Below are 24,683 nucleotides of genomic sequence, written 5' to 3' on the forward strand. Positions count from 1 at the left end.
TGGGTGTGTTAGGACTAGAGATTTTCCCTGAACTTTGTACTTTTAGAGTAGAAAACACCGCTAAAACAACAGGGAGACTTAAAAATGTGATAAGCATCAGATGTCAATGGTAGGCAAAAAATGGGTGCTAACTAGAAATAAGGATGACACTTTCCTGTCTTGGCATTTCAAATGAGAGTTGGAAAAAGTTTTCTGACCGAAACATGGATTTCAGACTTATAATAATGGGCGAAGTGCACAAATACTCTGAGGCCGCAATTTAATTTGTACCCAAAGTTAAATTTAAAAAAATTGCGAGTTTGTCCACTTCGGGAACAACTTCATACTTGTGCAAATGAAGTAGCAAAAATTTGTGTATGAAGTTTCGACATTTTTGTCTGAAGTTGTGACCTTGGCAAGGCCAAGCTTCAGACACTTTAGCATGAGGTAAGGGTATATACTTCACTTCAAGCATTTTAGGGCCATAAGACCACACTCGCTGTAAAAACTGGAGTAGGTACTAGTTAGTGAGATATTGCACATAATGCAAAGAGCTATACAAACTCTATACATGAGGAGTGCCAACATCATTAACAACAAATATTGTACTTTTGGTCTGATTCTGAAGTTTGGAGAGCCTTCTTGATCATGCCTCACCATGGCTTTAACTCTGCCAGGAAGGGAGTGAACAGGTCAACTGATCGCAAATATTTAAGACCTATATCATAATAAGCTCAAATTTATCCCATTTTGGCGAACTTCATATTGACTAATGCTGCTACTTCTTCGTTTTGAATGTATGAAGTTCTTTGCCAAAGCCTAACTTCATACCTAAAGATATGAAATTTTAAAAGCCAAAGTTCAAATTTAGACGTTCGGATCTGAAGTTAGACTCTACCAGAACCTAAGATCTGAATTTCGAACTTCCTTGGCAGAGCCCAACTTCATGCTAGATAGTCTGAATTTTTCAATTTTAGACTCGATTTTAACTTATGCCCTCACACGTCTAAAGTCAATTTTGAGGTAGCTAAATTTTAGAAAATATATAAATTTCAATTTTTTTTATGACAAGGGAACCCGCAGCCTCTACCCTTCGAGTGCGCACAGGGTAAATCCCGCTCCTGTGTAATAGCTCGCGAACCACACATGAGAGATAACCTGTACTAGGCAAGCCCCGTGCGATGAGCTCGACCCAGAAGAAATTTCAACTATTATTTAAATTGGGATCCTAGAAAAGTCTGTTTGTGCACTTCGCCTGGAATACCAGTCTTCTTCAATTTGTCGTACCACTATCAACTCAAGCATGTCGTCAAACTGAGATGACGAGGACCATGAAGATTCATGGGAAAACTGGACTTTGAACTTAGTTTGGAGCACATGGCATAAGCCAAACATCCCGGGATGACTCCAAAAGCTAACGAGATGATGCTATTTAAACCGGGTGCATGCTAGAGTTCCATTAGTATCACCGATCAGCATCAATATTATTCTTTTAGAAGAAAAAAAACACTGCACCATTTAAAGCAGGCTCAGAATTGCCTGAAGTAATATCCTTAGTTCCTCAACTAGCAGTACCAGTGGGTTAAAAAAGAAGAAAGCAGTAGTAACAAGGTTATGATTCTATTGATAATCAATTTATATCCTTTAAAGTTCCCTTCGAACTCCAGCATGGTGCACTGTCAAAGTTTTATTAACACTACTGCGTCAATCATTTGAAAACTCTTTCATCTTCCCCTCAATCCGGCTAAAAGAGAGAAATGGTAGCTTATATTTGTTCTTTTTCACTAGCCTCTGACATCCTACAAAAGAGGAAGTGGAGCAAAGGTTCTGAGAGATGTTTCTTTTCATGCGCGGTGGTTCGTCAAGTGCTTGCCATGGCATTATGGATCCATTTACTGCATCGTTTTTTATTCAAGATACGTGGGTTTAAGAAAAAAACATTAAGGGTTTCGAAATGAGAGAGAAACAGCAAGAGATTGAAGGGATTTGTTGAAAAGAGAGAACAGAAAGTAAAGGTGACTGGGCGAGTAGCATTGTATTAACATTTAACAGAATCCGTTTGAACAGACTAAAAGATCCTTTGTCCATTACCAATCAGGATATATTTGAGCTAAAGGGCCCATGTCCGGTCATATCCCACCAAAAATTACTATCTCAAGTTGATTTTCCAGTTAAACTTTTGTCCTAGCAAATGTTTCCACGAGAGTGTTTCTTAGCAACATGATGTTTTCTAATGCAATATTTTGCCTTTGGGAAAATCAGCCGATCTAAATCTCCTACCATCTCTTGGAAAGAGATTCATCTTTGGACAAGAAGAGTCCCGCTAAATTAAAAGGATCTTTTATGTTCAGCACGGTATTAAAGGGCTAATATTGGTCTTTTACTCGAGAAGATCATGTTAGTCCAGTCAAGGACCATAAAATGGAACTCACTCCCGGATTTTCTCATTTTCTTAGTTTTCCTCTTTAGCATATTTAACTGCATAGCAGCAACAGGTGAAAAGGAAAAATGAAAAAGAGAAAACAGGTATATAAATCTGTCTCTGCTTTTCTTTTTTCAGCAAAATACTATCAAAATGACGAGCTTCGCGATGAGAGAACAATTCACACCTCTTCATTTGTTGCTGTATTTCTTTTTAATGTAATTTTTTTTCATCGATGCAGGAGGGCTGCACAGCAGCTGAATTCTGCAATGCGTTTTTGCTTTTCTTTGTTCTTTTTTTTTTTTTTTTTTTTTCAGAAAATGTTAGGACGTGTTTAGCTGTTCCACCACCAGCATGGGCAAAATAGCAAAGCAAGTACAAACAGAAAAGCTTGCAAGCAATCTGTAGAATACCCTAATATTGTAAAACCATGAATTGACTTACCAAAAAAGACAGCAGCTATACATGAAGAAGGATATTCAAATATATACACGAGATCTGGTCACTCAGTGTCTACCTACGGGGCTCTAATTCAAACTGGCAAATCTCCTGAAAAAAATATAGAAACAAAAAACAAAAGAATGGGCACAAGGAGATCCACTCCACCACGGGGACAGCCTGCAATCATAGCATCGATACGTGCATCAATATATGCCTCAAAACGGGGTAATACCTACAGTAACATTGCACGCGCTTTTGCCATCCCCCATCCCCCACCCCCCATCACCAAAAGAAAAAAAAGGTTGAACAATGGAGAAGTTTGCAGAATATTTCACGAGATGAGTTTTATATGTAGTGTTGTATATGTAGTCGTATCCATAAGAAAAACAGAAACCTACTTCACTGTCTCATTTGATAGGAAGCAATAGTTGTCCACTGGCAAAAAGCCAAATACTCACTTTTCAAGGGAACTGCAATTCCAGCTTAGCAGGAAAGCAAACAATACCACCTACTAGGATGGCCTTTACAAATGAATGGCATCACAGGAATAAGCAAAACAAGTTTGGAAATGAAAGATACTCACTATGATTTTTCAATGTCTCTGATGTTGGTAGTGCTGGCAAAGACATCTCTGCAAATTGAAGCGATTCATCAAGAAATTTATTTAGTTAACGAAAACAAAGACGATTTATATAGAGCAATATGTCAAAAGTAGCTCAATTTTGACAGAATCAGAATTAGAGTGAAGTTCAGTCATTTACCCGGAGCACAAAGAGACAAGGACGTGCCTGTCGATGATGAAGGCCATGGAGCAGCAATATTGTCATTTAAGTCACAAGTAAAGCTGAAACCTGTTGAGTTGTCATACACCAGATCTGCTGGATAACTTCGAAGCAAGCACCCTGCTAATCAATTTCAATTACTTAATCAGTACAACCTAAGCCAAGAAAACCTAAAATGAGTTCCACACCAATCCTAGTATCCAACTGTAACTGGCAGAAAGCAACATTGACAAAATACTAGTACTGTAACATGCAATTGAATTTAGTTCAGCAAACACATAGATGAACTTCAGTTTGCTCACTAACTGCAGCTGCATGCATAAATTTCCAATTTATCCCTAACCTAGAGGATAACCTTTCAAGTGCTCACTTATCATGGGTAGAACGTATGCAAATTCTGGAAGACTGAGGTAGGATTAACCCAATAACGCAACATACTTATTGATGAGGAAATAGCTGACAGACTTATGAGGCGAATCACGGGGTAGTGAAGTTGCCAAGTATAAATCAGCGACAACCTACTAAAGAAATAGCTAAACTTTATTTATGTAGATGGCGCTGCTATTGTCAGGGATTATTTAACTTTTCTTTGTATGTCCTTCACCCAAGAAATGTAATCTTCTCTTTAGTCTTTGTTGGTTCATCTACAATGCCTCCGTTGATCAACAGACTACCAATGTAGTTGTACCTCTATGACAGTTGGCAGTTTTTATGAAAAAACTTGGTATTTCTGTCACCTTCTTTAAGCCACAGAGCCTGGATCTTTGCCTCTGAGCCACTTCCGCCCTTTTAACAATCTCCTCAAACTCCATAGTTAATACTGCCCTCAAATAAGCCGCCTCATCATCAGTTGGCAACTCTGCTGGGGACTATTATGCACTTAGCATTAGGTTTTGACCTTAGTAAAATTTAGTCTTATTTGGTACTTGGGATGCTTGTTTATTTCCAGCTTATTATTTGTTTCAATTACATGTCACAATTTGTTTTACTACTAAGTTTGTAAGGACACAAGCCACATCCGAACTTGTGCCCCTTATATGCTTGGAAATACACTATATGTTATTGCTCTCACATTTCTTATCAAGTCTTGGTCATACACACACGTTGTACATGCGAGATGTGCATTGCGCTTCTCCGGATGTCTTTCAAAGTCCTTAGTTTCAGAGGTCGGCGCACGAGACTAACTCCAAGCCACCTCGTAGCTTGTCCGGTCCCACCCTCAAAATCTAGGAAAAATACTCAAATGTTAGAAAGTTCTAGATCATGTTGCATACACTTAGGCGGGACAGTCCCTGGTATTGACTCCTCATTTAGGAAACTTCCCTTGTGTCAATGGATTCTGCACCCAACAACATATATTTTTGTGAAAATGACAAATTGATCCAAGTATTAACATAGCGGATTCAGGACAACATGCTTACCTTACCCCTTTCTTTTTTCAGATGGAAATTAACCAAGATATCTCCGACATCCAGAGTCTGGAGCCCCCCACAACCTGCAAACCTGATGGTCCGATATCAAGGTTGCACACGGACACAAAATCATAGTACATATGGGATCTCACAGCATTACTGAACATTTGGTCCAACAAAGTGCTCACTGAGTGACTAGTCGAATTCTGAGACCTTACTACTGTGACATTCAAATTTACAAATTTTGAAATCACACTTACTCTGGAAGAAGTCAGCAGTTTCACGGACTTGCCCTTCAAAGGGAGAAGACCAGTGCTGCCATCAATCATGTCCGACAACAAATTTTTGCGCACTTTAGGCTTAAATGTCATCCCCGCCCTAAGAATGTGGAGAATGGGTGGGTAGGCTTGGACTATCTCTTTCAGAGATTTGGACACCGAGAGAGTTACGACAAGTATCAAGAGGAGTTCGCTTGTACCAGAGAAAGGTGGAAGAAAGTTCGCCCCATGGCCTTCACTTGCTTTCCTGGGATCATGGTTTTTCCAAAAAAAAAAAGTCGTACTAATATCAATCTGATGCCAGTGGTCCTCGCAATGTTCGCAGGTCCCAAGAGATTGATGCTGGAACCGATGCTTATGGCAGAAATGTTCAGGGCTTTTCTGCTTGCTTGAGAGGGCGTGACTTCTTTGGTGGATGCAATTTATTACCAGTGTTTTCAGAGGCGTTTTTGGGGTGATCCCGGGGCAAGCCCCGGGCAGGGCGTACGAAAAACTCTCCGGGGAGCAAATGAAAGGCGTAGATCCATAGGCGTACATTTGGGGCATAAGTCCTGGGCGCAAAAGCATAAGCCCCGGGCGTTAATTTAATTTTTATGGTAAAGTATTTTTGCTATAGATTTTGATTTTTATTATTGTTGTAATGATATTTATACTTTATGTTATCATGTTGTAGTGATTTTTCTTAAAATATATAAATAAAGCAAGCAACTCTCATGGAAAATAACACTGCCATAAATAATTTTTTTTAGATGATTATGTCTGAGATTGATATGATAGAGATTTCATAGCACTATGTTCCTAAAGCAACTTCATCCATTTTTTTGTCATTGCTCTTACACTTCTTGCCATTCTCCTTCTTTGAATATATAAATTAAAGTCGGCGCAATATTAGTTGAGGGTGGGAACGACTAATAAATTTGGAGATTGACGATGAAGTGAATGAAGATTTCATTTTAAAGATTATCTAGGTTATTATCATTTTTTGTGTTGTGACCTTAGTCAAATAATAATTATAATAATCCTTTTTATATTAATGGTGATTTGTTTGAATTTATTTGCAGAATTTTTATGAAAACTTTACATTTGCTTATTTTTAGTAATAAAATTATAAATTGAAGATACATGAGACATACGCCCCGTAGATCCAAGGGACTTACGCCCCGTGTCTCGGAGCTTACGCCTCGCCTCGTGCCGCGTAAAACGCCTCGCCTCGTGCCCCCGCCTTTTAAAACATAGTTTATTACTACAAATTAGGATTGTGGAACACTTTTATCAAAAGGCACCAATCAATGACTACGCAGAGGGCATCCGCAACAAAATTTGAAGCCACAAGCAGAGGCTACGATTTTTTATCGCACCAATGTGGGCAGGAAGAATGGCGTGGTTATCCGACTCATCTCACGGGAGATGCCATTCCGTGGCAGCTCTCTTGGATCACCGGAAGAACATTGGTGGAGAGGAACTGTAGCTATTTTATCGAGCTAATTGGATTGGAAGGAATCCAACCATACACTCCACTTAGGGTTGTATGATAGTTCGACATCAATCAAAATATCCCTATGTGGTCTCTAGTAGAAGGTAGTTATGACAATGAAATGCCCTTCAGCCAGAATTAGAGAGTTGCAGGAAGGGTGGATGAATGTGCTCTCAGTGGACATGGGACAAACAAAATGGTGTACTCTTGAGTACTACGCATGGCAGGTAGAGAAAGGTCTTATAGCATGTCCTAGCAGAGTCCCCGAAGACCAGGGTCACAGATTATGCCATGGTGGTTAAAGTTTCGCGGGAAATAATACCTCACATGTATCTTACTACTCCTATGTACCGACAAGTAATTCCGGGTTCTGTTAATGACATGATACTCCCAGTCGATGATGATGACATGGAGGACGATCCAGAGGAAGACCAGAAAAAGATCCAAAATACAACTCCGCCGAGTATAACCCAGAGGATAGAGGAATAATCGAGGTAGACCCAGAGGAGGAACCTCAAGAAGGTCTCCGGAGTACAACTCAGGGCCCCACTATGATCTGGCAGACAATGTGGATAATAATGACGGCCCGACATGGCCATAGAACTTTCTTTTTTCCTTTTTCCTTCTATATTTCTTCGAAGTTGAGGATGAAGCTATTCATCTGAAGTCTGGCCGGGAGGTGCTCACTTGGTATACTCGCCAAGATCCTCGCAAGTGGAGCGACTGGCAGGATATGGCGGAGGATTTCAAGGGCCGCTTCGGATTCATACTAAGATCACACCAGATAGGTTTTTGGGCGGTGTACGTTAAGGCGACCGTATCATTCCAAGAGTACACACGACTTTGGAGAATTGAGACTGCCCAAGTTCTACCCCCATGGGACGAAAGTGAGCTCCGTAAGTATTTCATTCAAGCTCAAGAAGGCAACTACTTTGAAAAGATGATGAGCATGACGGGCCAAAGTCATACAGTCGGGTTCCACCAGCAGAATTAAAAAGGAAGATGTATCCACTGTCAGACCTTACTACTAGTGAGGAGAGTCATCTCGCCAATACCCCAAAAATTCTCAAATCTTTGCTCATGCCCCTTATGTCCCATATCAAGTTTATAAGACCCAGCCAAATTACAACCCACCACGAGGACTCCCACTTATCAAAACCCCCCGAGACCTTACGCCCCCATCCAAGCACCCGTCCACAAAAACATGCCAGCATATGCACCAAGACCTCGCCAAATCTTAAAGCCAGAAATCCCCGAACCTACACCCCCACGTACCGAGCCTTTAGCCCAATTATTTAAGAGGTTGAGGACAACACGATTGTTGCAAACAGTTGAAGCAAAACACCCTGATCCAATTCCCTGTAATTTTGATGGAAAGAAACGTTGCGCCCCTGGGTTGCACTATGGAGACCTCTCTTTGGGTTCCACCTTTTATTCTTCTTCCTTCTCTGGGTCTACCTCTATTACACCCCCATCCTCTGGTCATTCAGCGGGATCGTATGCTCGATCCTCTTCTAGGTCTTCCTCTATTACTTCCTCTGGCTCTGGATCTTCCTCCCTGTTGTCATCATCGACTGGGGTGTCATGTCATTAACAGAACCCAAAATCACCTGTCGGTAGATGGGAGTAGTAAGATACATGTGAGGTATTATTTCCCGCGAAACCTAAACCACTATATCATAATTTGTGACCCTGGGGAGTTCTCCTCTGATCGAGTATGCTATAGGACCTCCCTCTACTTGCCATGCATAGTACTCGAGAGTACACCATTCTGTCTGTCCCATGTCCAGTGAGAGCGCATTCATCCACCCTTCCTGCAACTCCCTAATTTTGGCTAAGGTTATTTCACTGTCATAACTACCTTCTGCTAGAGACCACAGAGGGATATTGTGATTGATGTCGAACTGTCATAAGACCCCAAGTAGAGTGTATGGTTGGATTCCTTCCAATCCAATTAGCTCAATAAAATAGTTGTGGTTCCTCCGCACCAATATCCTTCCGGTGATCCAAGAGAACCACCACTGGATGGCATCTCCCGTGAGATGAGTCGGATAACCATGCCATTCTTCCTGCCCACATTGGTGCAATCAAAAATCTTAGCCTTCGCTCGTGGCTTTGGATCTTGTTACGGATGCCCTCTGCGCACTCATTGATTTGTGCCCTTCGATAAAAGTATTCCAAAACCCTAATTTGTAGTAATAAATTGCATCCACCAAAGAAGTCAGGCCCTCTCAAGCAAGCAAACAAAGTCCTGAACATTTCTGCCATAAACATCGGTTCCAGCATCAATCTCTCGGGACCTGCGAACATTGCGAGGACCACTGACATCAGATTGATATTAGTACGACCCTTTTTTTTGGAAAAACCATGATCCCAGGAAAGCAAGTGAAGGCCATGGGGCGAACTTTCTCCTACCTTTCTGTGGTACAAGCAAACTCCTCCTGATACTTGTCGTAACTCTCTCAGCGTCCAAATCTCAGAAAGGGATAGTCCAAGCCTACCCACCCATTCTCCACATTCCTTAGGGCGGGGATGACATTTAAGTCTAAAGTGCGCAAAAAATTATTGTCGGACATGATTGATGGCAGCACTAGTCTTATCCCTTCGAAGGGCAAGTCCGTGAAGCTGCTGACTTCTTCCACAGTAGGTGTGATTTCAAAATTTGTGAATTTAGATGTACAGTAGTAAGGTCCCAGAATTCGACTATTAACTTAGTGAGCACTTTGTTGGGCCCGAATGTTCAGTAATGCTGTGAGAGATCCCAGATGTCCTATGATTTCATGTTTGTGTGCAACCTTGATATTGGAGTACCAGGGGTGTCAATGGTATGGTTGGGGCGGTTATTTTATAAAATTTATCTCATACCGATTTTTCGGCTATTTTATTTAGTATAACCAAAATTAGACTTTTCGAAACCGTCCCATCATCTCGGTTTTTCTTCGATATGGGTATGGTTCGGTTAATTTTCAATATTTTTTTAAAACAAAAACTTCATGTAAAAATCACTAGTAAAAGTTAGAACACGGGACTCCGGTTAGACTTGGACCAAAACTCTCTAGACATTTTTACTCATGTTTAAAAGGTGTTGAATCAAGAAAACGTGAAAGACGACAAGAAAGAGATTGATCTCACTATTTTACGATAAAACAATGTTAAAAAAAGACAAAACATATAATTTAAATCACACAAGCGGGAAGAAATCAATCAAGATTAGACTCAAGAACTGAGTCTACTAATATTAAGTATCCAATAAGAGAAATATAATTTAAATCATGCGAGAGGAAAGATATCTAATATATTGTAGTTTGCTAACCAAAATCGTTAGAATATCTTGTAGCTTAAATGTTACTAATCGACATCCTAGTCCTAGAACTAATTTAGTTTTAATATATAGAAGTAGTATAATAGGTTTTAGTTTTAGGACCTTGGGTGTTAATTATGTTGACGGTCATAGTTGTTTCAATCAACGCAGGCCTTAGACGAAAATTTTAATATTTTATTATTTAAACTTAATATATAAAATTTATTTACCATTAAATATATTCGGTACAGTTCAGTATTTTTTTCGGTTTATTTTTATGAAAATAAAAACCAACCTAATTATTCGGTACGGTTATAAATTTACGTAAAACCTGTCGGTTTTCTTAAAGAAAACAAAAAATTGGTTCGGCACGGTTCGGTTTGGTCGGTTAAGTCAGTTTTTCAAAAACCATTGATACCCCCATATTGGACCGCTAGTTTTGCAGGTTATGGGGGGCTCCAGAGACCATGTGGATGTCGAGGATATTCTAGCTAGGTTCCATCTGGGGAAAAAAAAAAAAAAAAAGGATAAGTTAAGCCTATTCTCTTGAATCCGCTGCGTTTTAATACTTGGATCAATTTATCATTTTCATGAAATGTCTGTCGTTAGGTGCAAAACCCGTTGACACAAGGGAGGTTTCCTAAATGCAAGTTCAATTCCAAGGATTGTCTCGCGTAAGTGTATCCAACATGAACTAGAACTTTTTAAGAGTAGTGTATTTTTCCTAGATTCTGAGAGTGGGACCATACAAATTGCGAGGTGGCTCGGAGGTAGACTCGTACGCCGACCTCTGAAACTAGAGACTTTGAAAGCAATTCGGAGAAGTGCAATGCACAACTTAGTAGTAAAGCAAATTGTGACATGTAATTGAACAAATAATAAGCTGGAAATAAACAAGCATCCCCAAGGTTAAACAAAGTAAAACTTATAGGACTCTAAATAGATTTATCAGAGCACAGAGTTATTAGAAATTCATTGTTTTCAAAGGCGCTTAAGCCTTGAAACGAGGCGCAAAACATGTTGAGCGCTTTGCCTCGCCTTATGGGCGCTTCAGTGTCGTCATCAAGTCTCTAAGGCATACTTTTCCTTGCCAATAAGCTTAATCCTAAAGATGCGACACTTAAAAATTGATATTGCACTTTATCGTAAAAAAAAAAAAAAAAAAAAAAAACTTTGTCCATATGTTTGTTATTCATGCTTATGATTATTAATCTTGGACTACACATACATATTTGTATTTTTTTTTCTCCATTTGCACCTTTTTTATTAAAACCCACGCTTTATTTGAGCTTAAAGCCCCAAAGGACCTTAGAGCTTTTTTGCGCTTTTCACTTTTGATAACACTGATTAGAATATAATAGTACTGGTATTGTTAATGATTTACTATGTATAAGAATAGTACTGAATAGAATGTATAAGTAATATTGGTTTTATAAATTTGCAACCAAACATTGTACTAAAATTTAGTACCAGCATTATTCTACCTAAAACACGCTACTAAACTATCCCAAAGAGTCTTATGATGCAATGATTATTGGGTGCAACTCTACAAGTGAAGTTTGGGGTTAAAATCTCACATTTATCTTGTTGTTTTTCCTTTCTTTTTCTGGAATTTTGCTCAGGGATTCAACTATCACGATTGTGGGTATGTCTGGTGTCCCATCCTGCGTTTTAATTATATATTTTTGTTTTCCTTTCTTTATTTATTTAATTATCCTTTCAAAGTCTCTGACACATTGAAATCTCTATTCCCCTTTGTCACAATAAAATTTGTCTAATTAAGCCAAGTATCTATATTAAAACTAGTAGAACTGTAGAAGTGGAGGATGTATTATATAGCCAACGGGTTCAACTAATCGTAACATTTTCGACATAGGGTACAGGTATACATGTTAAAAATCACTAAAATTGCAAAACAATGAACATATAATTTCAAAAGTATAATGGTTTCAAAGTTGAACCCGTCAAATATACATTTTGAATCCACCTCTCAGTAATAGTGCACCCATCTTCTTGAGATCTTGTATCCGCCTATGCTTATGATGACCACTAAGGTAGTTGCAGGGAACCTACTTTAAAGTACCATGATACTTGTCCGATACAATAGAGCAATTATTCATATTCTCATCACTAAGGGGTGAAAATTTAGATACAGTTTAACGAGAAAATGGGGAAAAACTCGGTTCAACTTACAGTCCAACGGTACTAAATGTATTCTTCTAATGTTCGGAAAAAAAACCGTTACAAGACTGTGGGAAGAGATAATAACTACATTGGAGATTTGGAGATGACAAACAGAATGAGAATAAAATCTTTTATTGCAACACTATGGAAGATGGAAAAGGGTAATCCTGCAACAGTAACAAAACCTGCAATTTCTCAATTTAAATCTGAAAGTTCCAAGTTCTTTAGGAGCTATGTATTGGTTGTAACCACAACAATGTATGCATAACCAGTTCAGAGTTTCTGGGGGCCATAACTTATTTTCCAAAGACCATGTATGAAAGTTTATTAAATTGAATTTTTTATGTTAAAAGAGAGAAAAAAAAAAACCATATTTCTTGACCGCAAATCAGAGAACGAAAGAACTAAATGACAAAGAGAATCAGTATCAAGTAAACAGTTTCCAAAAAAGAAAAAGGACAGAATAAGTACCTTCTTGCCCATCTTCTGCTCCATTCCAAACGGACACCAATCACCCAAAAAAGAAAAAAAAAAAATCAGTTAAAAACAATAGAAATCAACAAAAGATTTTAAAACAAAATTAAAAAATGAAAAATCACCCTGGAGACTGAAGTCTTTCAAGTCAACATCACAAAGCTCGTAAACATTTGTCATGACCCCGGCCTTCTGTAACATAGAACCAAATGCGGTGGCACATATAATTGCTTGTCGATTTGTAATCAACATCTGCTTCTGTATCCCAGCAATATAGGCATTTAATGAGCTACAACATGAAGGACTAGGGACGGCTAAATTTCTGCATGCATTGATCACTTCTAATGGTTGCTTGAATTCCAGGGGACACACTGCAACCCCAAATGACAACTGCTTAATAATATGCCCATAATCACAATTGATATATGCTAGAAGGTATGTTACAACTCCGCCGCTGTGAGCCAACCCTAACTAGTTCTGCTCTGGGGCATGTTTGTTTGGTGTTGTTGTAGAAGGTATGGTATGCAGGTACAACTAGATTTTAAAAAAAAAATATCCGAGTTAAGAAACTAGATAAACGTGGATAATATTGCAAACTGATTATTGCTCTCATTTGGCATACAAAAATATTTTCATATCCAACCAGTGGATGACTTCTTATATCTAATCTCAAGCATAATACCATTTTAATAGGATCGCATATGACTCTAATCCATCAAAGGTGTATCCACCTCTTCACTTCAAATATTTGTGCTTAATTCTTAGGAACTACCTGGATGATTTCTTATCGAGGACTAACGTCTCTGGCAAAATAGGACCAACTTGTGGAAAATAGAAGATAAAAATCCAAAATAAAGTGAAATTCCAAAAGACTAGGAAATATATCTCCTAACTTCTGAATCTCAGATGTCAACAATTTAAGGATGTGTCATTTTCTTTTTTCATTTTTCCCTGTTCTTTCTTTTTCTTCTTTTTTCTTTCGGGCTGGGTGGGGGATAAGTTAGAAGGGTGTGCGAAGTGTCACCATTTTCTTTTAGTAGCCGAAAAAAGGCATCTCTATGGAGCAGACGAAACTTGGAAGCCAAGTGCACAAAAAAAAACTAATTTTATTCAAAAGTTATTACGGGATCAGATTGTAATCAAGAGGCTTTTGTAAGCCTCTACGATACAAGCCATAAGAATTACGAAGCACAAGTACGACAACTTGCTTATATCAGTTGTATAGCTATAACCAGAATTAGAATCTTTTAGTTCTCTAGATACAAGGAATGCACTTTTTTTATGGTAGAACGGAATTGAGTTTTTTATAAGAATATGGTAGAAACTAGAAAGGAATTTAGTTCTACTTTAGTCACCGTTGGCCTTTTATTTTGTGAGAAAATATGGGAGAAAATATTATTATTGAATTGTGTATCTACATTATTACATTGAACCCTATTTATAGACAATACATCCTAATCCTTTTCCATGTTAGGATACTATATACAAATCCTATTCCTATTCCTATTCTAACATTCCCCCTCAAGCTGGTGCATACAAGTCATATGCACCAGGCTTGTTACAGATGTATCTAATACGAGGACGACTGAGTGACTTGGTGAAAATATCCGCAGGCTGATCACTTGACTTCACAAACTTAGTAACAATATCTCCGGATAGTATCTTTTCCCTGATAAAGTGACAGTCAATCTCAATGTGCTTAGTCCTCTCATGAAATACCGGATTTGATGCGATATGATGGGCCGCTTTGTTATCACACACAAGTTCCATTTGACTGATTTCTCCAAATTTTAGTTCTCTGAGCAACTGCTTAATCCAAACTAGCTCACAAGTTGCTACAGCCATTGCTCGATATTCTGATTCAGCACTAGATCGAGCAACGACACTTTATTTCTTAGTCTTCCAGGACACTACAGCCATTGCTCCATTACCTTCTATTAACACACGATATTCGGATGTAGAACGTCTATCAAAGGGTGATCCTGCATAATCAGCATCTGCATATCCGACAATTTGCTTATGGTCTTGATCTTCGAAAAGCAGTCTTTTACCTGGACCTAACATCATATATAGCAAAATGCGGACAACTGCATCCCAATGACTATCCCAGGGAGAATCCATAAATTGACTTACAACACTGACAGGAAACGGAAATGTCAGGTCTAGCCACTGTGAGATAATTCAACTTACCTGGATAATTCAACTTACCAACCAGCCGCCTATATCTTCCAGGATCACTGAGTGGCTCCCCCTGTCCTGACAGGAGTTTAGCATTCGGATCCATAGGAGTGTCAATGGGTCTACATTCCATCATTCCTGTCTCCTCAAGAATGTCTAAGGCATACTTGCGTCGCGAAATAACAACACCTGACGTGGATTGTGCAACCTCAATACCTAGAAAATACTTCAATCTGCCAAGATCTTTAGTCTGGAAATCTTTGAAAGAGATGTTGCTTTAAATTAGTGATACCATCTTGATCATTGCCGTTATAAGGATATTGTCAACATAAACCGCCAAATAAATACTCAAATACGGAGCAGAATGTCGATAAAACACGTAATGATAACGCTTCAATCGCGAGTCATGCCAAACTCCCGAATTAATGTGTCTGAATTTTCCAAACCAGGCTCGAGAGACTGTTTCGGATCATAAAGTGACCGACACAATCGACACACCGATTAGACTTCGAGCAACAAAACCAGGTAGTTGCTCCATGTAAACTTCCTCCTCAAGATCACCCATGAGAAAAGCATTCTTAATGGCCAACCGATAAAGAGGCCAATACGGACAACGACCATGGATAGAAAAAGACGGACAGATGCTAAATTAGCCACGGGAGAGAAAGTATCACTGTAATCAAGTCCAAATATATGTGTATACCCCTTCGCAACAAGGCGAGCCTTAAGCCAATCAACTTGGCCATCCGGACCAATTTTTACTACATAAACCCAACGACAACCAACAGTAGATTTACCTGAAGGAAGAGGAACAAGCTCCCAAGTACCACTCGTGTGTAAAGCAGACATCTCGTCAATCATAGCCTATTGCTATCGGGATGTAAAGGGCTTCACGCTTTATAGACTTAGGAATGGGGACGGAGAGGATAATGATAATACAAAGGCATAATGGGATGATGATAGACGATGATAACTTAAAAGGGTATAATGTGGGTTAGTATTACAACTGGACCGTTTACCTTTCCAAAGTGCAATCGGCTGATCAGGAGGAGACAAATCCGCAGCAGGTGCGGGGTCCGACGCGTGACATGAATCATCTGGACCCGGTGTCCGATCTTTCGGACACGATCGACGATGATAAGTCGAGAAGTGGTGCACTTGTGTATTTGGAGATGTAGAAGTATGCTTGTAGTTTATCGAAAAGATCGGTCTAGGTAAGACACGAGGTATAGGTAAGACCTCAGAGATATCAGGATGATCAGAGGGAGACCTAAAGTAAGGTTGAGACTTAAAAAATGTGACATCAGCAGACATAAGCTATCGACGGAGATCAGGTGAGAAGCAATGATACCCCTTTTGAACCCGAGAATAACCAAGGAATTATTCATCAATCTTGTCCCTACACCCCTCAGCAGAATGGGGTAGCGAAAGAAGAATAGAAATCGAGATCGCTCGCTTTTCTCTTCTCCATGTGAGAAAATATGAGAGAATATTATTATTGAATTGTGTATCTACATTATTACATTGAGCCCCATTTATAGACACTACATCCTAATCCTTTTCCATGTAGGATACTATATACAAATCCTATTCCTATTCCTATTCTAATATCTTTCTTTCTTTTGTGGAGGGGGAGGGGGATTAGAGTTAGTTGATTCAACAAGATTTTGCAAATCGAAGTCTCGACGATTAATATGGAATATATATTTGTTTTATCAGCCATTATTGCGGTTCTCAAGCCACAATTTCAGTTCATATAGGAATGGGGGAAAGCAACGCTCTAACAAGTCACAAGGAAGTTCTGAGACCTTGCTAAGACAAAGATCACTCTTGAGCCCTCGACTAGGTCCTAGAGGGTCCTAAAATAATATCCTAACCAGGATCAATATGAAAGATTGAAGATTTGATCTCAAAAACACTAAGTGATTCCTTCCTATAGGTCTAGTCCAATCCTTGGTGAACAGAGTTACCTATGGATTAGTTGAGTGCGCTCGGAGTAAGCCGGGACACGGCGGATATAAACAATAAAAATAAAAAAGACTAAGAAGATCATATCCTCGATTGATAAAATGCAAGGTCAAAATTAAGATCGCTAGCCTGTGTAGTAAAGCATTTCCGAAACAAAAAACTAAAGGCAATTCACGTTATTCTTTGTAGGCTATACGTACAATGATAGCAACAAATTAAGAATTTTTTGGAAAAAAAACCCTATTTATAAGCATTAATCATATGGTTAAATCATGCATTAGGCCAATGCTTTTAGAGCTTGTGTAGGCTGAATTTAAGGCCCGTTTGGACATGAGTTTTTTTTCCTTTTTTTTCCATAAAAATTCAAAACTGCTTGGTTATATATTGATGATCCTTTGGTTAGTTTTTTCTAAAGATGAGTTTTTCAAACTTGATGATAAAAATTATGTACTCCTTGTCAAAAATTGATGATAAAAGATTTCACTCACAAAACTTCAACTTTTTTTCCCAAATGAAATGCATGTCCAACACAACTCAACTTTCAACTACCATTTTTCAACTTCAACTTTAGAAACTCTTTTTTTTCCGTTTCAACCAAATCTATGTCCAAAACCTACTTAGTAGCTTAAAAGTTACCAGTTTAAAAAAAAAAAAACTACTTTGTAGCTTGAAACACCAAGAGCTAAACATATTTGTAAGTGTTGGTGCTAAATGTACGAATAAGCAATTACATGTTTGGATAGAAGTATTGTAGGTGAAAATAAGCAATGATGTGTTTGTTCAAAAAATGCTAATAAACACCTTTTTTGTTAAAATGACCAAAATGCCCTTAGAGCCTGTTTGGATGGGCTTTAAAAAAGCGACTTATAGTTTCAAAACGGCTTTATAATTTTGCTTTAGATAAGCTAAGCCAAACGGGCCCAATTATTTTTTTGGGTTTATTTTAAGCTCAAAATGGCTTATAAGCTGGCCAGCCAAACACTCAAAAAAGCTGAAAACAACTTATAAGTCAATCCAAACGGGCTCTTAGTATTGTTAACACCGAAAAGCTTATTATAGCAACATTTTATTAAATTGATCCGAATACAAATTAACTTATGTCACAATTCACTTTAAATATAGATTAATTGAGATTATTTTCAATAAATATAATTTTTAACGTACAATAAATTAAATTTATAAATTAAATTTGACTTAAGTTTACAAGAGAAAATTTACTTCAACGATTGTTTTTCTAGACTAAATGTAAACATTTAATTTGAAAAACTTGAGTCACTTAGAATAGTTTACATAAAACTCGGCAAACTAGTTGTTTTTGTTCTTTCTCAAGAAAAAGAAAAGAAAAAATTCCAAGATTTGATTCTTCTCAACTTTGCAGCTTCGTTTGAAGTGATTAGGATATTAAAGAAAAGATGAAACTATATTTAGGAACAACGAAAATCATGTGTTTATTCATTATACCAGGAAATGTCCGATCACATATTTCATGGAAGCTAGATAAAAGGCACAGTATAAAGGCCTAAATTGCCAAACAAAAAAAAACAAGATTTCTACTCGTTTTGCCACCAAGAGAAAGTATTTGCTTTGAGGATGGTGAGAGCGCAAGGCTAATGACATAAGAGTACAAAGAGAAAAAAGAAATGGGACTAGGTCTTTTGATAAAGACAAATATTGAGAATTATTAGAAAGAGCAGTGCATAACATTGTAATTTATTTGGCCAAACCTCATGTGCTTTTAAGCCAAAAATCCATAGATTGGGGTAGACCAACTTATGGCTTTTTGACTTAAAAGCATTTTTTAAGTTTGTTTAACATTAAGACAAGCCAAAAAAGAGCTTTTAAGTTGGTTTGACTAGCTTTTAAGCCCATCCAAACACCGTCTTAACCTTCCCCTTAACTGCAATAAAAATTTGCTGCAACATTCCCGTGAAGTACACAAGTTTGAGTTGTTCAAAACCTTTCATGGCCTCAAGTACATTCTCCAGCCTGTGTATATCTCAAATTCACATACATTCAAATAGAACATAAAAGTATTACTTGGTTCATTTCGATGGAAAATTGACGTTAGATGTGTTGTCAGGGACATACAAAATACTTGAGGCAAACATGCTCCGCTAACAATTAGTGGTCATGGGCAGTTATTTTTAACCCCTATGGCAATATAAATTTTTCAGGAACTCTAGTATAGAGTCAAATGGAAAAAACCAAGAAACATGAGTTCTTTGAGAATAATAAAAACCTCACAAACACGTTCAGGGCTAGATGTGTCAAAAACTAACCTTTGTTAACTTTGCAGGAAGACAATAACCGAAACGCAGAACTGGCATCATCAAATTGTAGTTTTCTTGCAATCCATGAATAGACCACTCCTTTACAGTCATTAAGCGTATTACTTTCACTAGGTACTCCAACTATGTTCTTAACACCAAGAGTCGTCTTTATCCCTGAGATCAGAAGTGCAGCCTCTGAAATTGCAGGCTGGCAAACAGGCCTACAGCATTCTTTAAGAGAATCAACTTTGCTACAAGACTCCAATAACTTGCTTGTATTCACCAAGTTTTTTAAAGTACCAATGTCCTTCACAGGGCAAGACCCACCAGTTAGATTTGATGACTTCACAGAGCACAGGCCAGAAATGGAGCTGTTTGCTCCTTTACTAGCTAATATACTGATGATATCACTAAAACAATCATCAGCTACCGGACTTTGTAAAACTAAAGTATCAGAACGCCTGCTGTAAAATCCCTGGAATATGTGGAGTAAGCTATTGAACTGTGGACAGCATACTACATTTCCTACTATTGTTGACAAAGATAGAGTACAATCAGATGCTGTTTTTTCTGTGATGCTTGAAATGACAGAGAAATTTACAGGGCATCTTCCAGTCAAGAGAGGGTCATATGTCTTCGGAAAGGAAGGGTACATTGGTGGCAATGATTTCCCCGGGAAAGGATAATGAGGGATGACAGCAGGTGGTATCTCAATTGGTTCGAAGATTCCACTTTTGGGAGGACTAGCCAGTTCAGATGTGGAAGACATTCGGCTTGGCTTATGCGACACATGTAGAGCCACTACATTCTGATAGCTGGCCAAACAGATAGCAATTACTAGCAGCTGATGGATCAACAAACCTGCAATCAGATGCAGTCGCCTTTCAGTATATATAGACAAACAAAGGCCTGGATATGATACACTTGCACAGGCATAAGCAGGACTTTGGAATATCAAGTTGCATCTTGTGGTCATTTCATGCAATGAATTTAGGTAAATGTTCAAAAACATACAGCCTAACATAATATATTATGCGACGTAGCCATATTTTCAATTTATACAATATTATACAAAATTATACCGGGGGAGAGCATATGCATAATGTATCAACCTTGTATAAAAGTGTATAATAGTGTATAAAAGGTGTTTATATACAAATATGGGCTAAGCCGGGTAACAAACTCAAAATATGGGCTGAAGCGTGTAAATATTTTTTCCCAGTTGATATAGAGCATAATTTTCCCATTAATTTAAGTAAATACTACCTTTGAAATTTTGACAGAATTTTTAGCATTACAAAGATGTGTCGATCATTGAAAGAAACCACAAGGCAAAACCAGTTACTGCACGGCAGCTTGCTCATCTTCATTCAGAAAAGAATAACATAATCGCCACTACCAGGCAGGAATGAGAAATTACAACCAAATTCTATACGACCTTCTTAATAACTGCCAGCTCAATTATGTATCCTAAAATTTGTAAAAAAAGGTTTGGATGCCATTTCAGGGGACAAAACAGAAAGAGACCAAAAACATGAGTACATTTACAACAGATGGCGCCTAGAAAGTCCAAAATTTTCTTCGCTGATCTCTAATAAGATAAAGTCTAGCATACAAGTCCAGTACTGTACCCTTGAGACGAGCGGCGGTCTTTGCATAAGCCATCCGTCCACTAACCCTCTGGCAACATGGAGACACACAATGGGTACCTTTAAGCTGCTGAAGCTACACCAGCTGAGCTGATCACATAAATATTATGATGTACCAGTGCCTATGACAGATTCAGTACTGGGTTAATTAAGAAATTAAGGCAAGGCCAAATCTGAAATTGCCTTAGCGTGATAATCATATCCATAAATAACCAATTTTATCTTAATTCTAAAGAAAGAGGTATTTACAATTTAATAGGAGCATAACATTCTTCATCAGTTAAGTGGGAAGTTCCAAAATGCATCATTTTTCTCTTTCAATAACAACATACCCAAAGTATAATCCCACAAGTGGGGGTACTGGGAGGCAGAGGTACGTTGGCATCTTACCCCTACATAAACAAACCAATCATCTAGATGTCTCTCCATATCATGAGAAAGGCAACCTTAATATGAGTACTAGCAAACAATTGAGCTAATAAGGTAGCAAAGTAAGTGCGAAGGAACTTCACTACTGAATAGATGCAGAATCTCATAACCATGTCATAAAATGTGCAGAATCTCATAACCATGTCATAAAATATGCAGAATCTCATTACCATGTCATTAAATGCACGCTCTGGATGCCATGAGAACAAAAGCAAACAATACTGTCCGATTGCTTTCACTGTAATCAAATTATGATTTTCCAATTCGGATAAGAAATGGAAGATCAGGTCCACTCCTTTCACTCAACTATGTATAGCCTAAAATTTCTACCACACACTGTGACACTGAAACTTTACAACAAAACATATACATTCTCTTTCTTTTTCTTTTCTTTTTTTTTTTTTTTTTTGGATAAGGTAAGCATTTTATTAACAAATGGGGAATTCCCCGTATACAAGCCGTATACGGTATACCAAAAGACATATACATATAAAAGTGACAATCAGACATAGTATGATTCAGCAACTCTCTCCCTCCAATTTCTAGAATCACTACATTTCCATCTTAACAGAATAGTCCATTCACTCATGACTCAACAGCCCATAAGTCCTATGTTGCTCGGACTCACCAAATGTTGCCGCACCCATGTCGGATTCTCCAAAAATGAAATCCGACACGCACCCATCGACATTATTGAAGAGTCCGAGCAACATAGCCCATAACCTTCCCCTAATCAAGATGTTAGATCATGAACTTAGTGACGGACAAGAAATAAGCTATTCCACCTCAAACTTCTGTCTTTTCTCTGTGACAACAAGAAAATGTCTTTTCTACTATAGCCAAGTATGTTTATAAAGATGGAAGTAACACAGTAAATCAACCCAATCTTGTTTTCTCTATTCCAACAAACATTCAAAGAAATAAACTACATATTAACAGGAGAAAATTAAACAAAATAGAAAAATTATTGCTTGATATAATTATTATACACTGACATTATCGATAATGTGTATAAACCTAGCCACTTAAATACCAGCTACAAACAACTCAATCGTATATTACTTTATTTTTTATAAAGAACTCAAGATTAGATGAATTTAAGGGAAAGTTATACATTATAATTACATTCACTAGCCAATATACAACCAACAAAAAAATATATATATATACACTATTATGTATAAAATATGTATATTATATATTAATATATAAAAAAATCTATATCTATCGGCTATTATTTTGGTGGGCGGCTATACAGTGTAAAAATCCCTAAATAACATACACGAGTTCTTCAAAACCTTTTACCTATTTACAAACTAAAGAACAAAATAAGCAGAAGCAAAAAGCAGCTCAAAACCCCAAAGATCCGGAGCTACCAAAAGTTTAGAAATACAAATACAAACTTAACTGCACAATTTCATCTGCACAAACAGGATAAATAGATAAATAATGAAATACCTGAAGTTAAAATTCAGTAAAAAAAAAAAAAAAAAAAAACATAAATTATCCCCGTGATTTGTCATTAAAGTATTCTTGAGTCCACAACTATATCCTAACACTGAATAAATCCACAAAATGTTGTGATTTACACCTATGTTGCTCGGACTCTTCAAAAATATCGACGGATGCGTGTCGAATACTCCAAAAGTAGTTCGTTTTGGTGAGTCCGAGCAACATAGATTTACACTATATCTATAAGGGGGTAAGTAAATGACTCTGCCCAATAAGAACCCTAGAAATACAACTACAAACTTAACTGCACAATTACATCTAGACAAACAATAATATAAACATAAGTAGAAAAAATAATGGAATAATACCTGAAGTTAAAATTCAGTAAAGACCATAAATTATTATACCCATAATTTGTCATTAAATAATGTTTGCGTCCACAATTATATCTTACTGAATAAATCCACAAAATGTAGTTATCTATAAGGGGAAAGTAGAAATGCAACTACAAACTTAACTGCATAATTACATTTTTGTAAACAGAAATACTAGTAAAAAAAAATAATGGAATAATACCTGAAGTTGAAATTCAGTAAAGACCAAAAATGCACCCCATGATTTGTCATTAAATAATGGTTAGGTCCAGAATTATTATTTATATCCTAAGACTGAATAAATCAACAAAATTGTTAAAATTCAAGTAGATGGGTGTGCCAAAAATAATAAGAACCCTAGTAGTAGGCGTCTGGGGGTGTTAACTTTACTCTCTATTTTTTTCTTTTTCTTTTTTTTAAACCTTTTCTGAGGTGTAACACACCAACGGTTATTTATAGTGTTTTCAAGCAAACAATCTTTGATCGGAAAAAGTACAAAAGTGTCAGCCCCCCGAGCTTTTTTCAAAATAGTTTTCCATACCTTCGTTATTTTTTTATACCCAATTATCATTGGTTAATACGGACAATTATACCTTGCTTGTTCTTGCCATAGCGTCATTATCCTAAACCCTTAAATTATTTTACTCAAATAATTTTTTTACTAATAAAATAACTCAATCCGACCCGAATTTTTTTTTCAAAGAAAATAATTTTGATAATTTTTCCAAAAAATATAAAAATAATTTAGTATTATTTTCTTTAGGAAAAAAAAAAAATTCGGCCGGATTGAGTTATTTTAGTTTGAGTAAAAATTATTTGAGGTAAAAATAATTTTATTGCCAGGATGACGCCATCGTGCAACAGCTGTATTAGGCATAATTGACCCTATAGTATAACCAGAAGTGATAATCACCTAAAGATAATTCAGATGGATTAACTATTTTTCAAAAGTATGAATTTTGGTCCTTTTCCGATCTTTGATTATTCAACGTATACAACAACATGGTCCCACTTTAGATCGTACTATGACCGACCTTTGGTACAAATCAATGAATGTTGGCTCCATTTTACGTGATATTATTTGTATTTTTTATTTTTTTATTTATTCTAAAAATATATAGGAGTATATATATATATATATATTTTTATCAAACATACCACTAGGCGAAATATCGTGAATTTTAATGTCACTTTACTTTTTGGCAATTCTTTAATTCTGACACATGACATGTTAAGGCCACAAGATTAAAAGTTATTTTTATACATTCTCATATCATTAATTTAAGATCATAAGATTCAAAAAAATTCTTTACATTTTTAAATTATGTGTCGTGTCAAAACCAGACAAATAAATTGAAACGGAGGGAGTAATATAATCATCTGGAAACTTAAAATACATCATGTTCAAAATAAGAGCCTGCAAAAATGAGATATGTTGTGACTAACAAAAAAATCATAAACTCTAACATGATCCGAGCAAGTGTAACTACATCCAATTTGTATATTTAAAAGGCATAATATATAAACAGGCTCTCAAACTTGGCCTCAGGTGACAAGTATGCCCTTCAACTTTGGGTGCGCACGAATAGGCACCTCAACTTGTATAAAGTTGAATT

At 37.2% G+C, this 24,683-nt stretch overlaps 1 protein-coding gene across 5 annotated transcripts; it reads right to left on the bottom strand.

Annotated features, from left to right (window-relative positions):
* Positions 1–428: 428 nt before the first annotated feature.
* On the bottom strand, positions 429–23,493 carry LOC132056805 (uncharacterized GPI-anchored protein At1g61900-like). Of its 5 annotated transcripts, none has more exons than XM_059449193.1 (8): positions 23,270–23,493; positions 20,795–20,934; positions 19,173–20,024; positions 12,873–13,118; positions 12,745–12,759; positions 3,604–3,747; positions 3,426–3,473; positions 429–649 (listed from the first exon to the last, which is right to left on the bottom strand). In XM_059449193.1, the coding sequence occupies exons 2-8, from the start codon at positions 20,826–20,828 to the stop codon at positions 633–635; spliced, it is 1,356 nt and encodes a 451-aa protein (XP_059305176.1). In that variant the 5' UTR covers positions 20,829–20,934; positions 23,270–23,493; the 3' UTR covers positions 429–632. The 5 variants fall into 5 exon arrangements, with proteins under 5 accessions (XP_059305176.1, XP_059305169.1, XP_059305145.1 ...); XM_059449186.1 differs by lacking the exon at positions 429–649 and adding an exon at positions 2,793–3,019 and having other exon boundaries at positions 3,604–3,744; positions 23,270–23,492; XM_059449162.1 differs by lacking the exon at positions 429–649 and adding an exon at positions 2,793–3,019 and having other exon boundaries at positions 23,270–23,492.
* Positions 23,494–24,683: the final 1,190 nt, after the last annotated feature.

Source organism: Lycium ferocissimum, chromosome 1 (genome assembly GCF_029784015.1).
Source record: "Lycium ferocissimum isolate CSIRO_LF1 chromosome 1, AGI_CSIRO_Lferr_CH_V1, whole genome shotgun sequence".
Classification (NCBI taxonomy): Eukaryota; Viridiplantae; Streptophyta; class Magnoliopsida; order Solanales; family Solanaceae; genus Lycium; species Lycium ferocissimum.

Bases quoted from the DNA above. Each gene is read 5' to 3' on its own strand.
- LOC132056805 (XM_059449162.1), bottom strand. From the start codon at position 20,828: ATGGCTTATGCAAAGACCGCCGCTCGTCTCAAGG. The intron at 20,025-20,794 runs GTACAGTACTGG...ATCTGATTGCAG, and splicing joins GACCGCCGCTCGTCTCAAGG to GTTTGTTGATCCATCAGCTG. The intron at 13,119-19,172 runs GTTAGTTTTTGA...TTGGGGTTGCAG, and splicing joins TTCCTGCAAAGTTAACAAAG to TGTGTCCCCTGGAATTCAAG.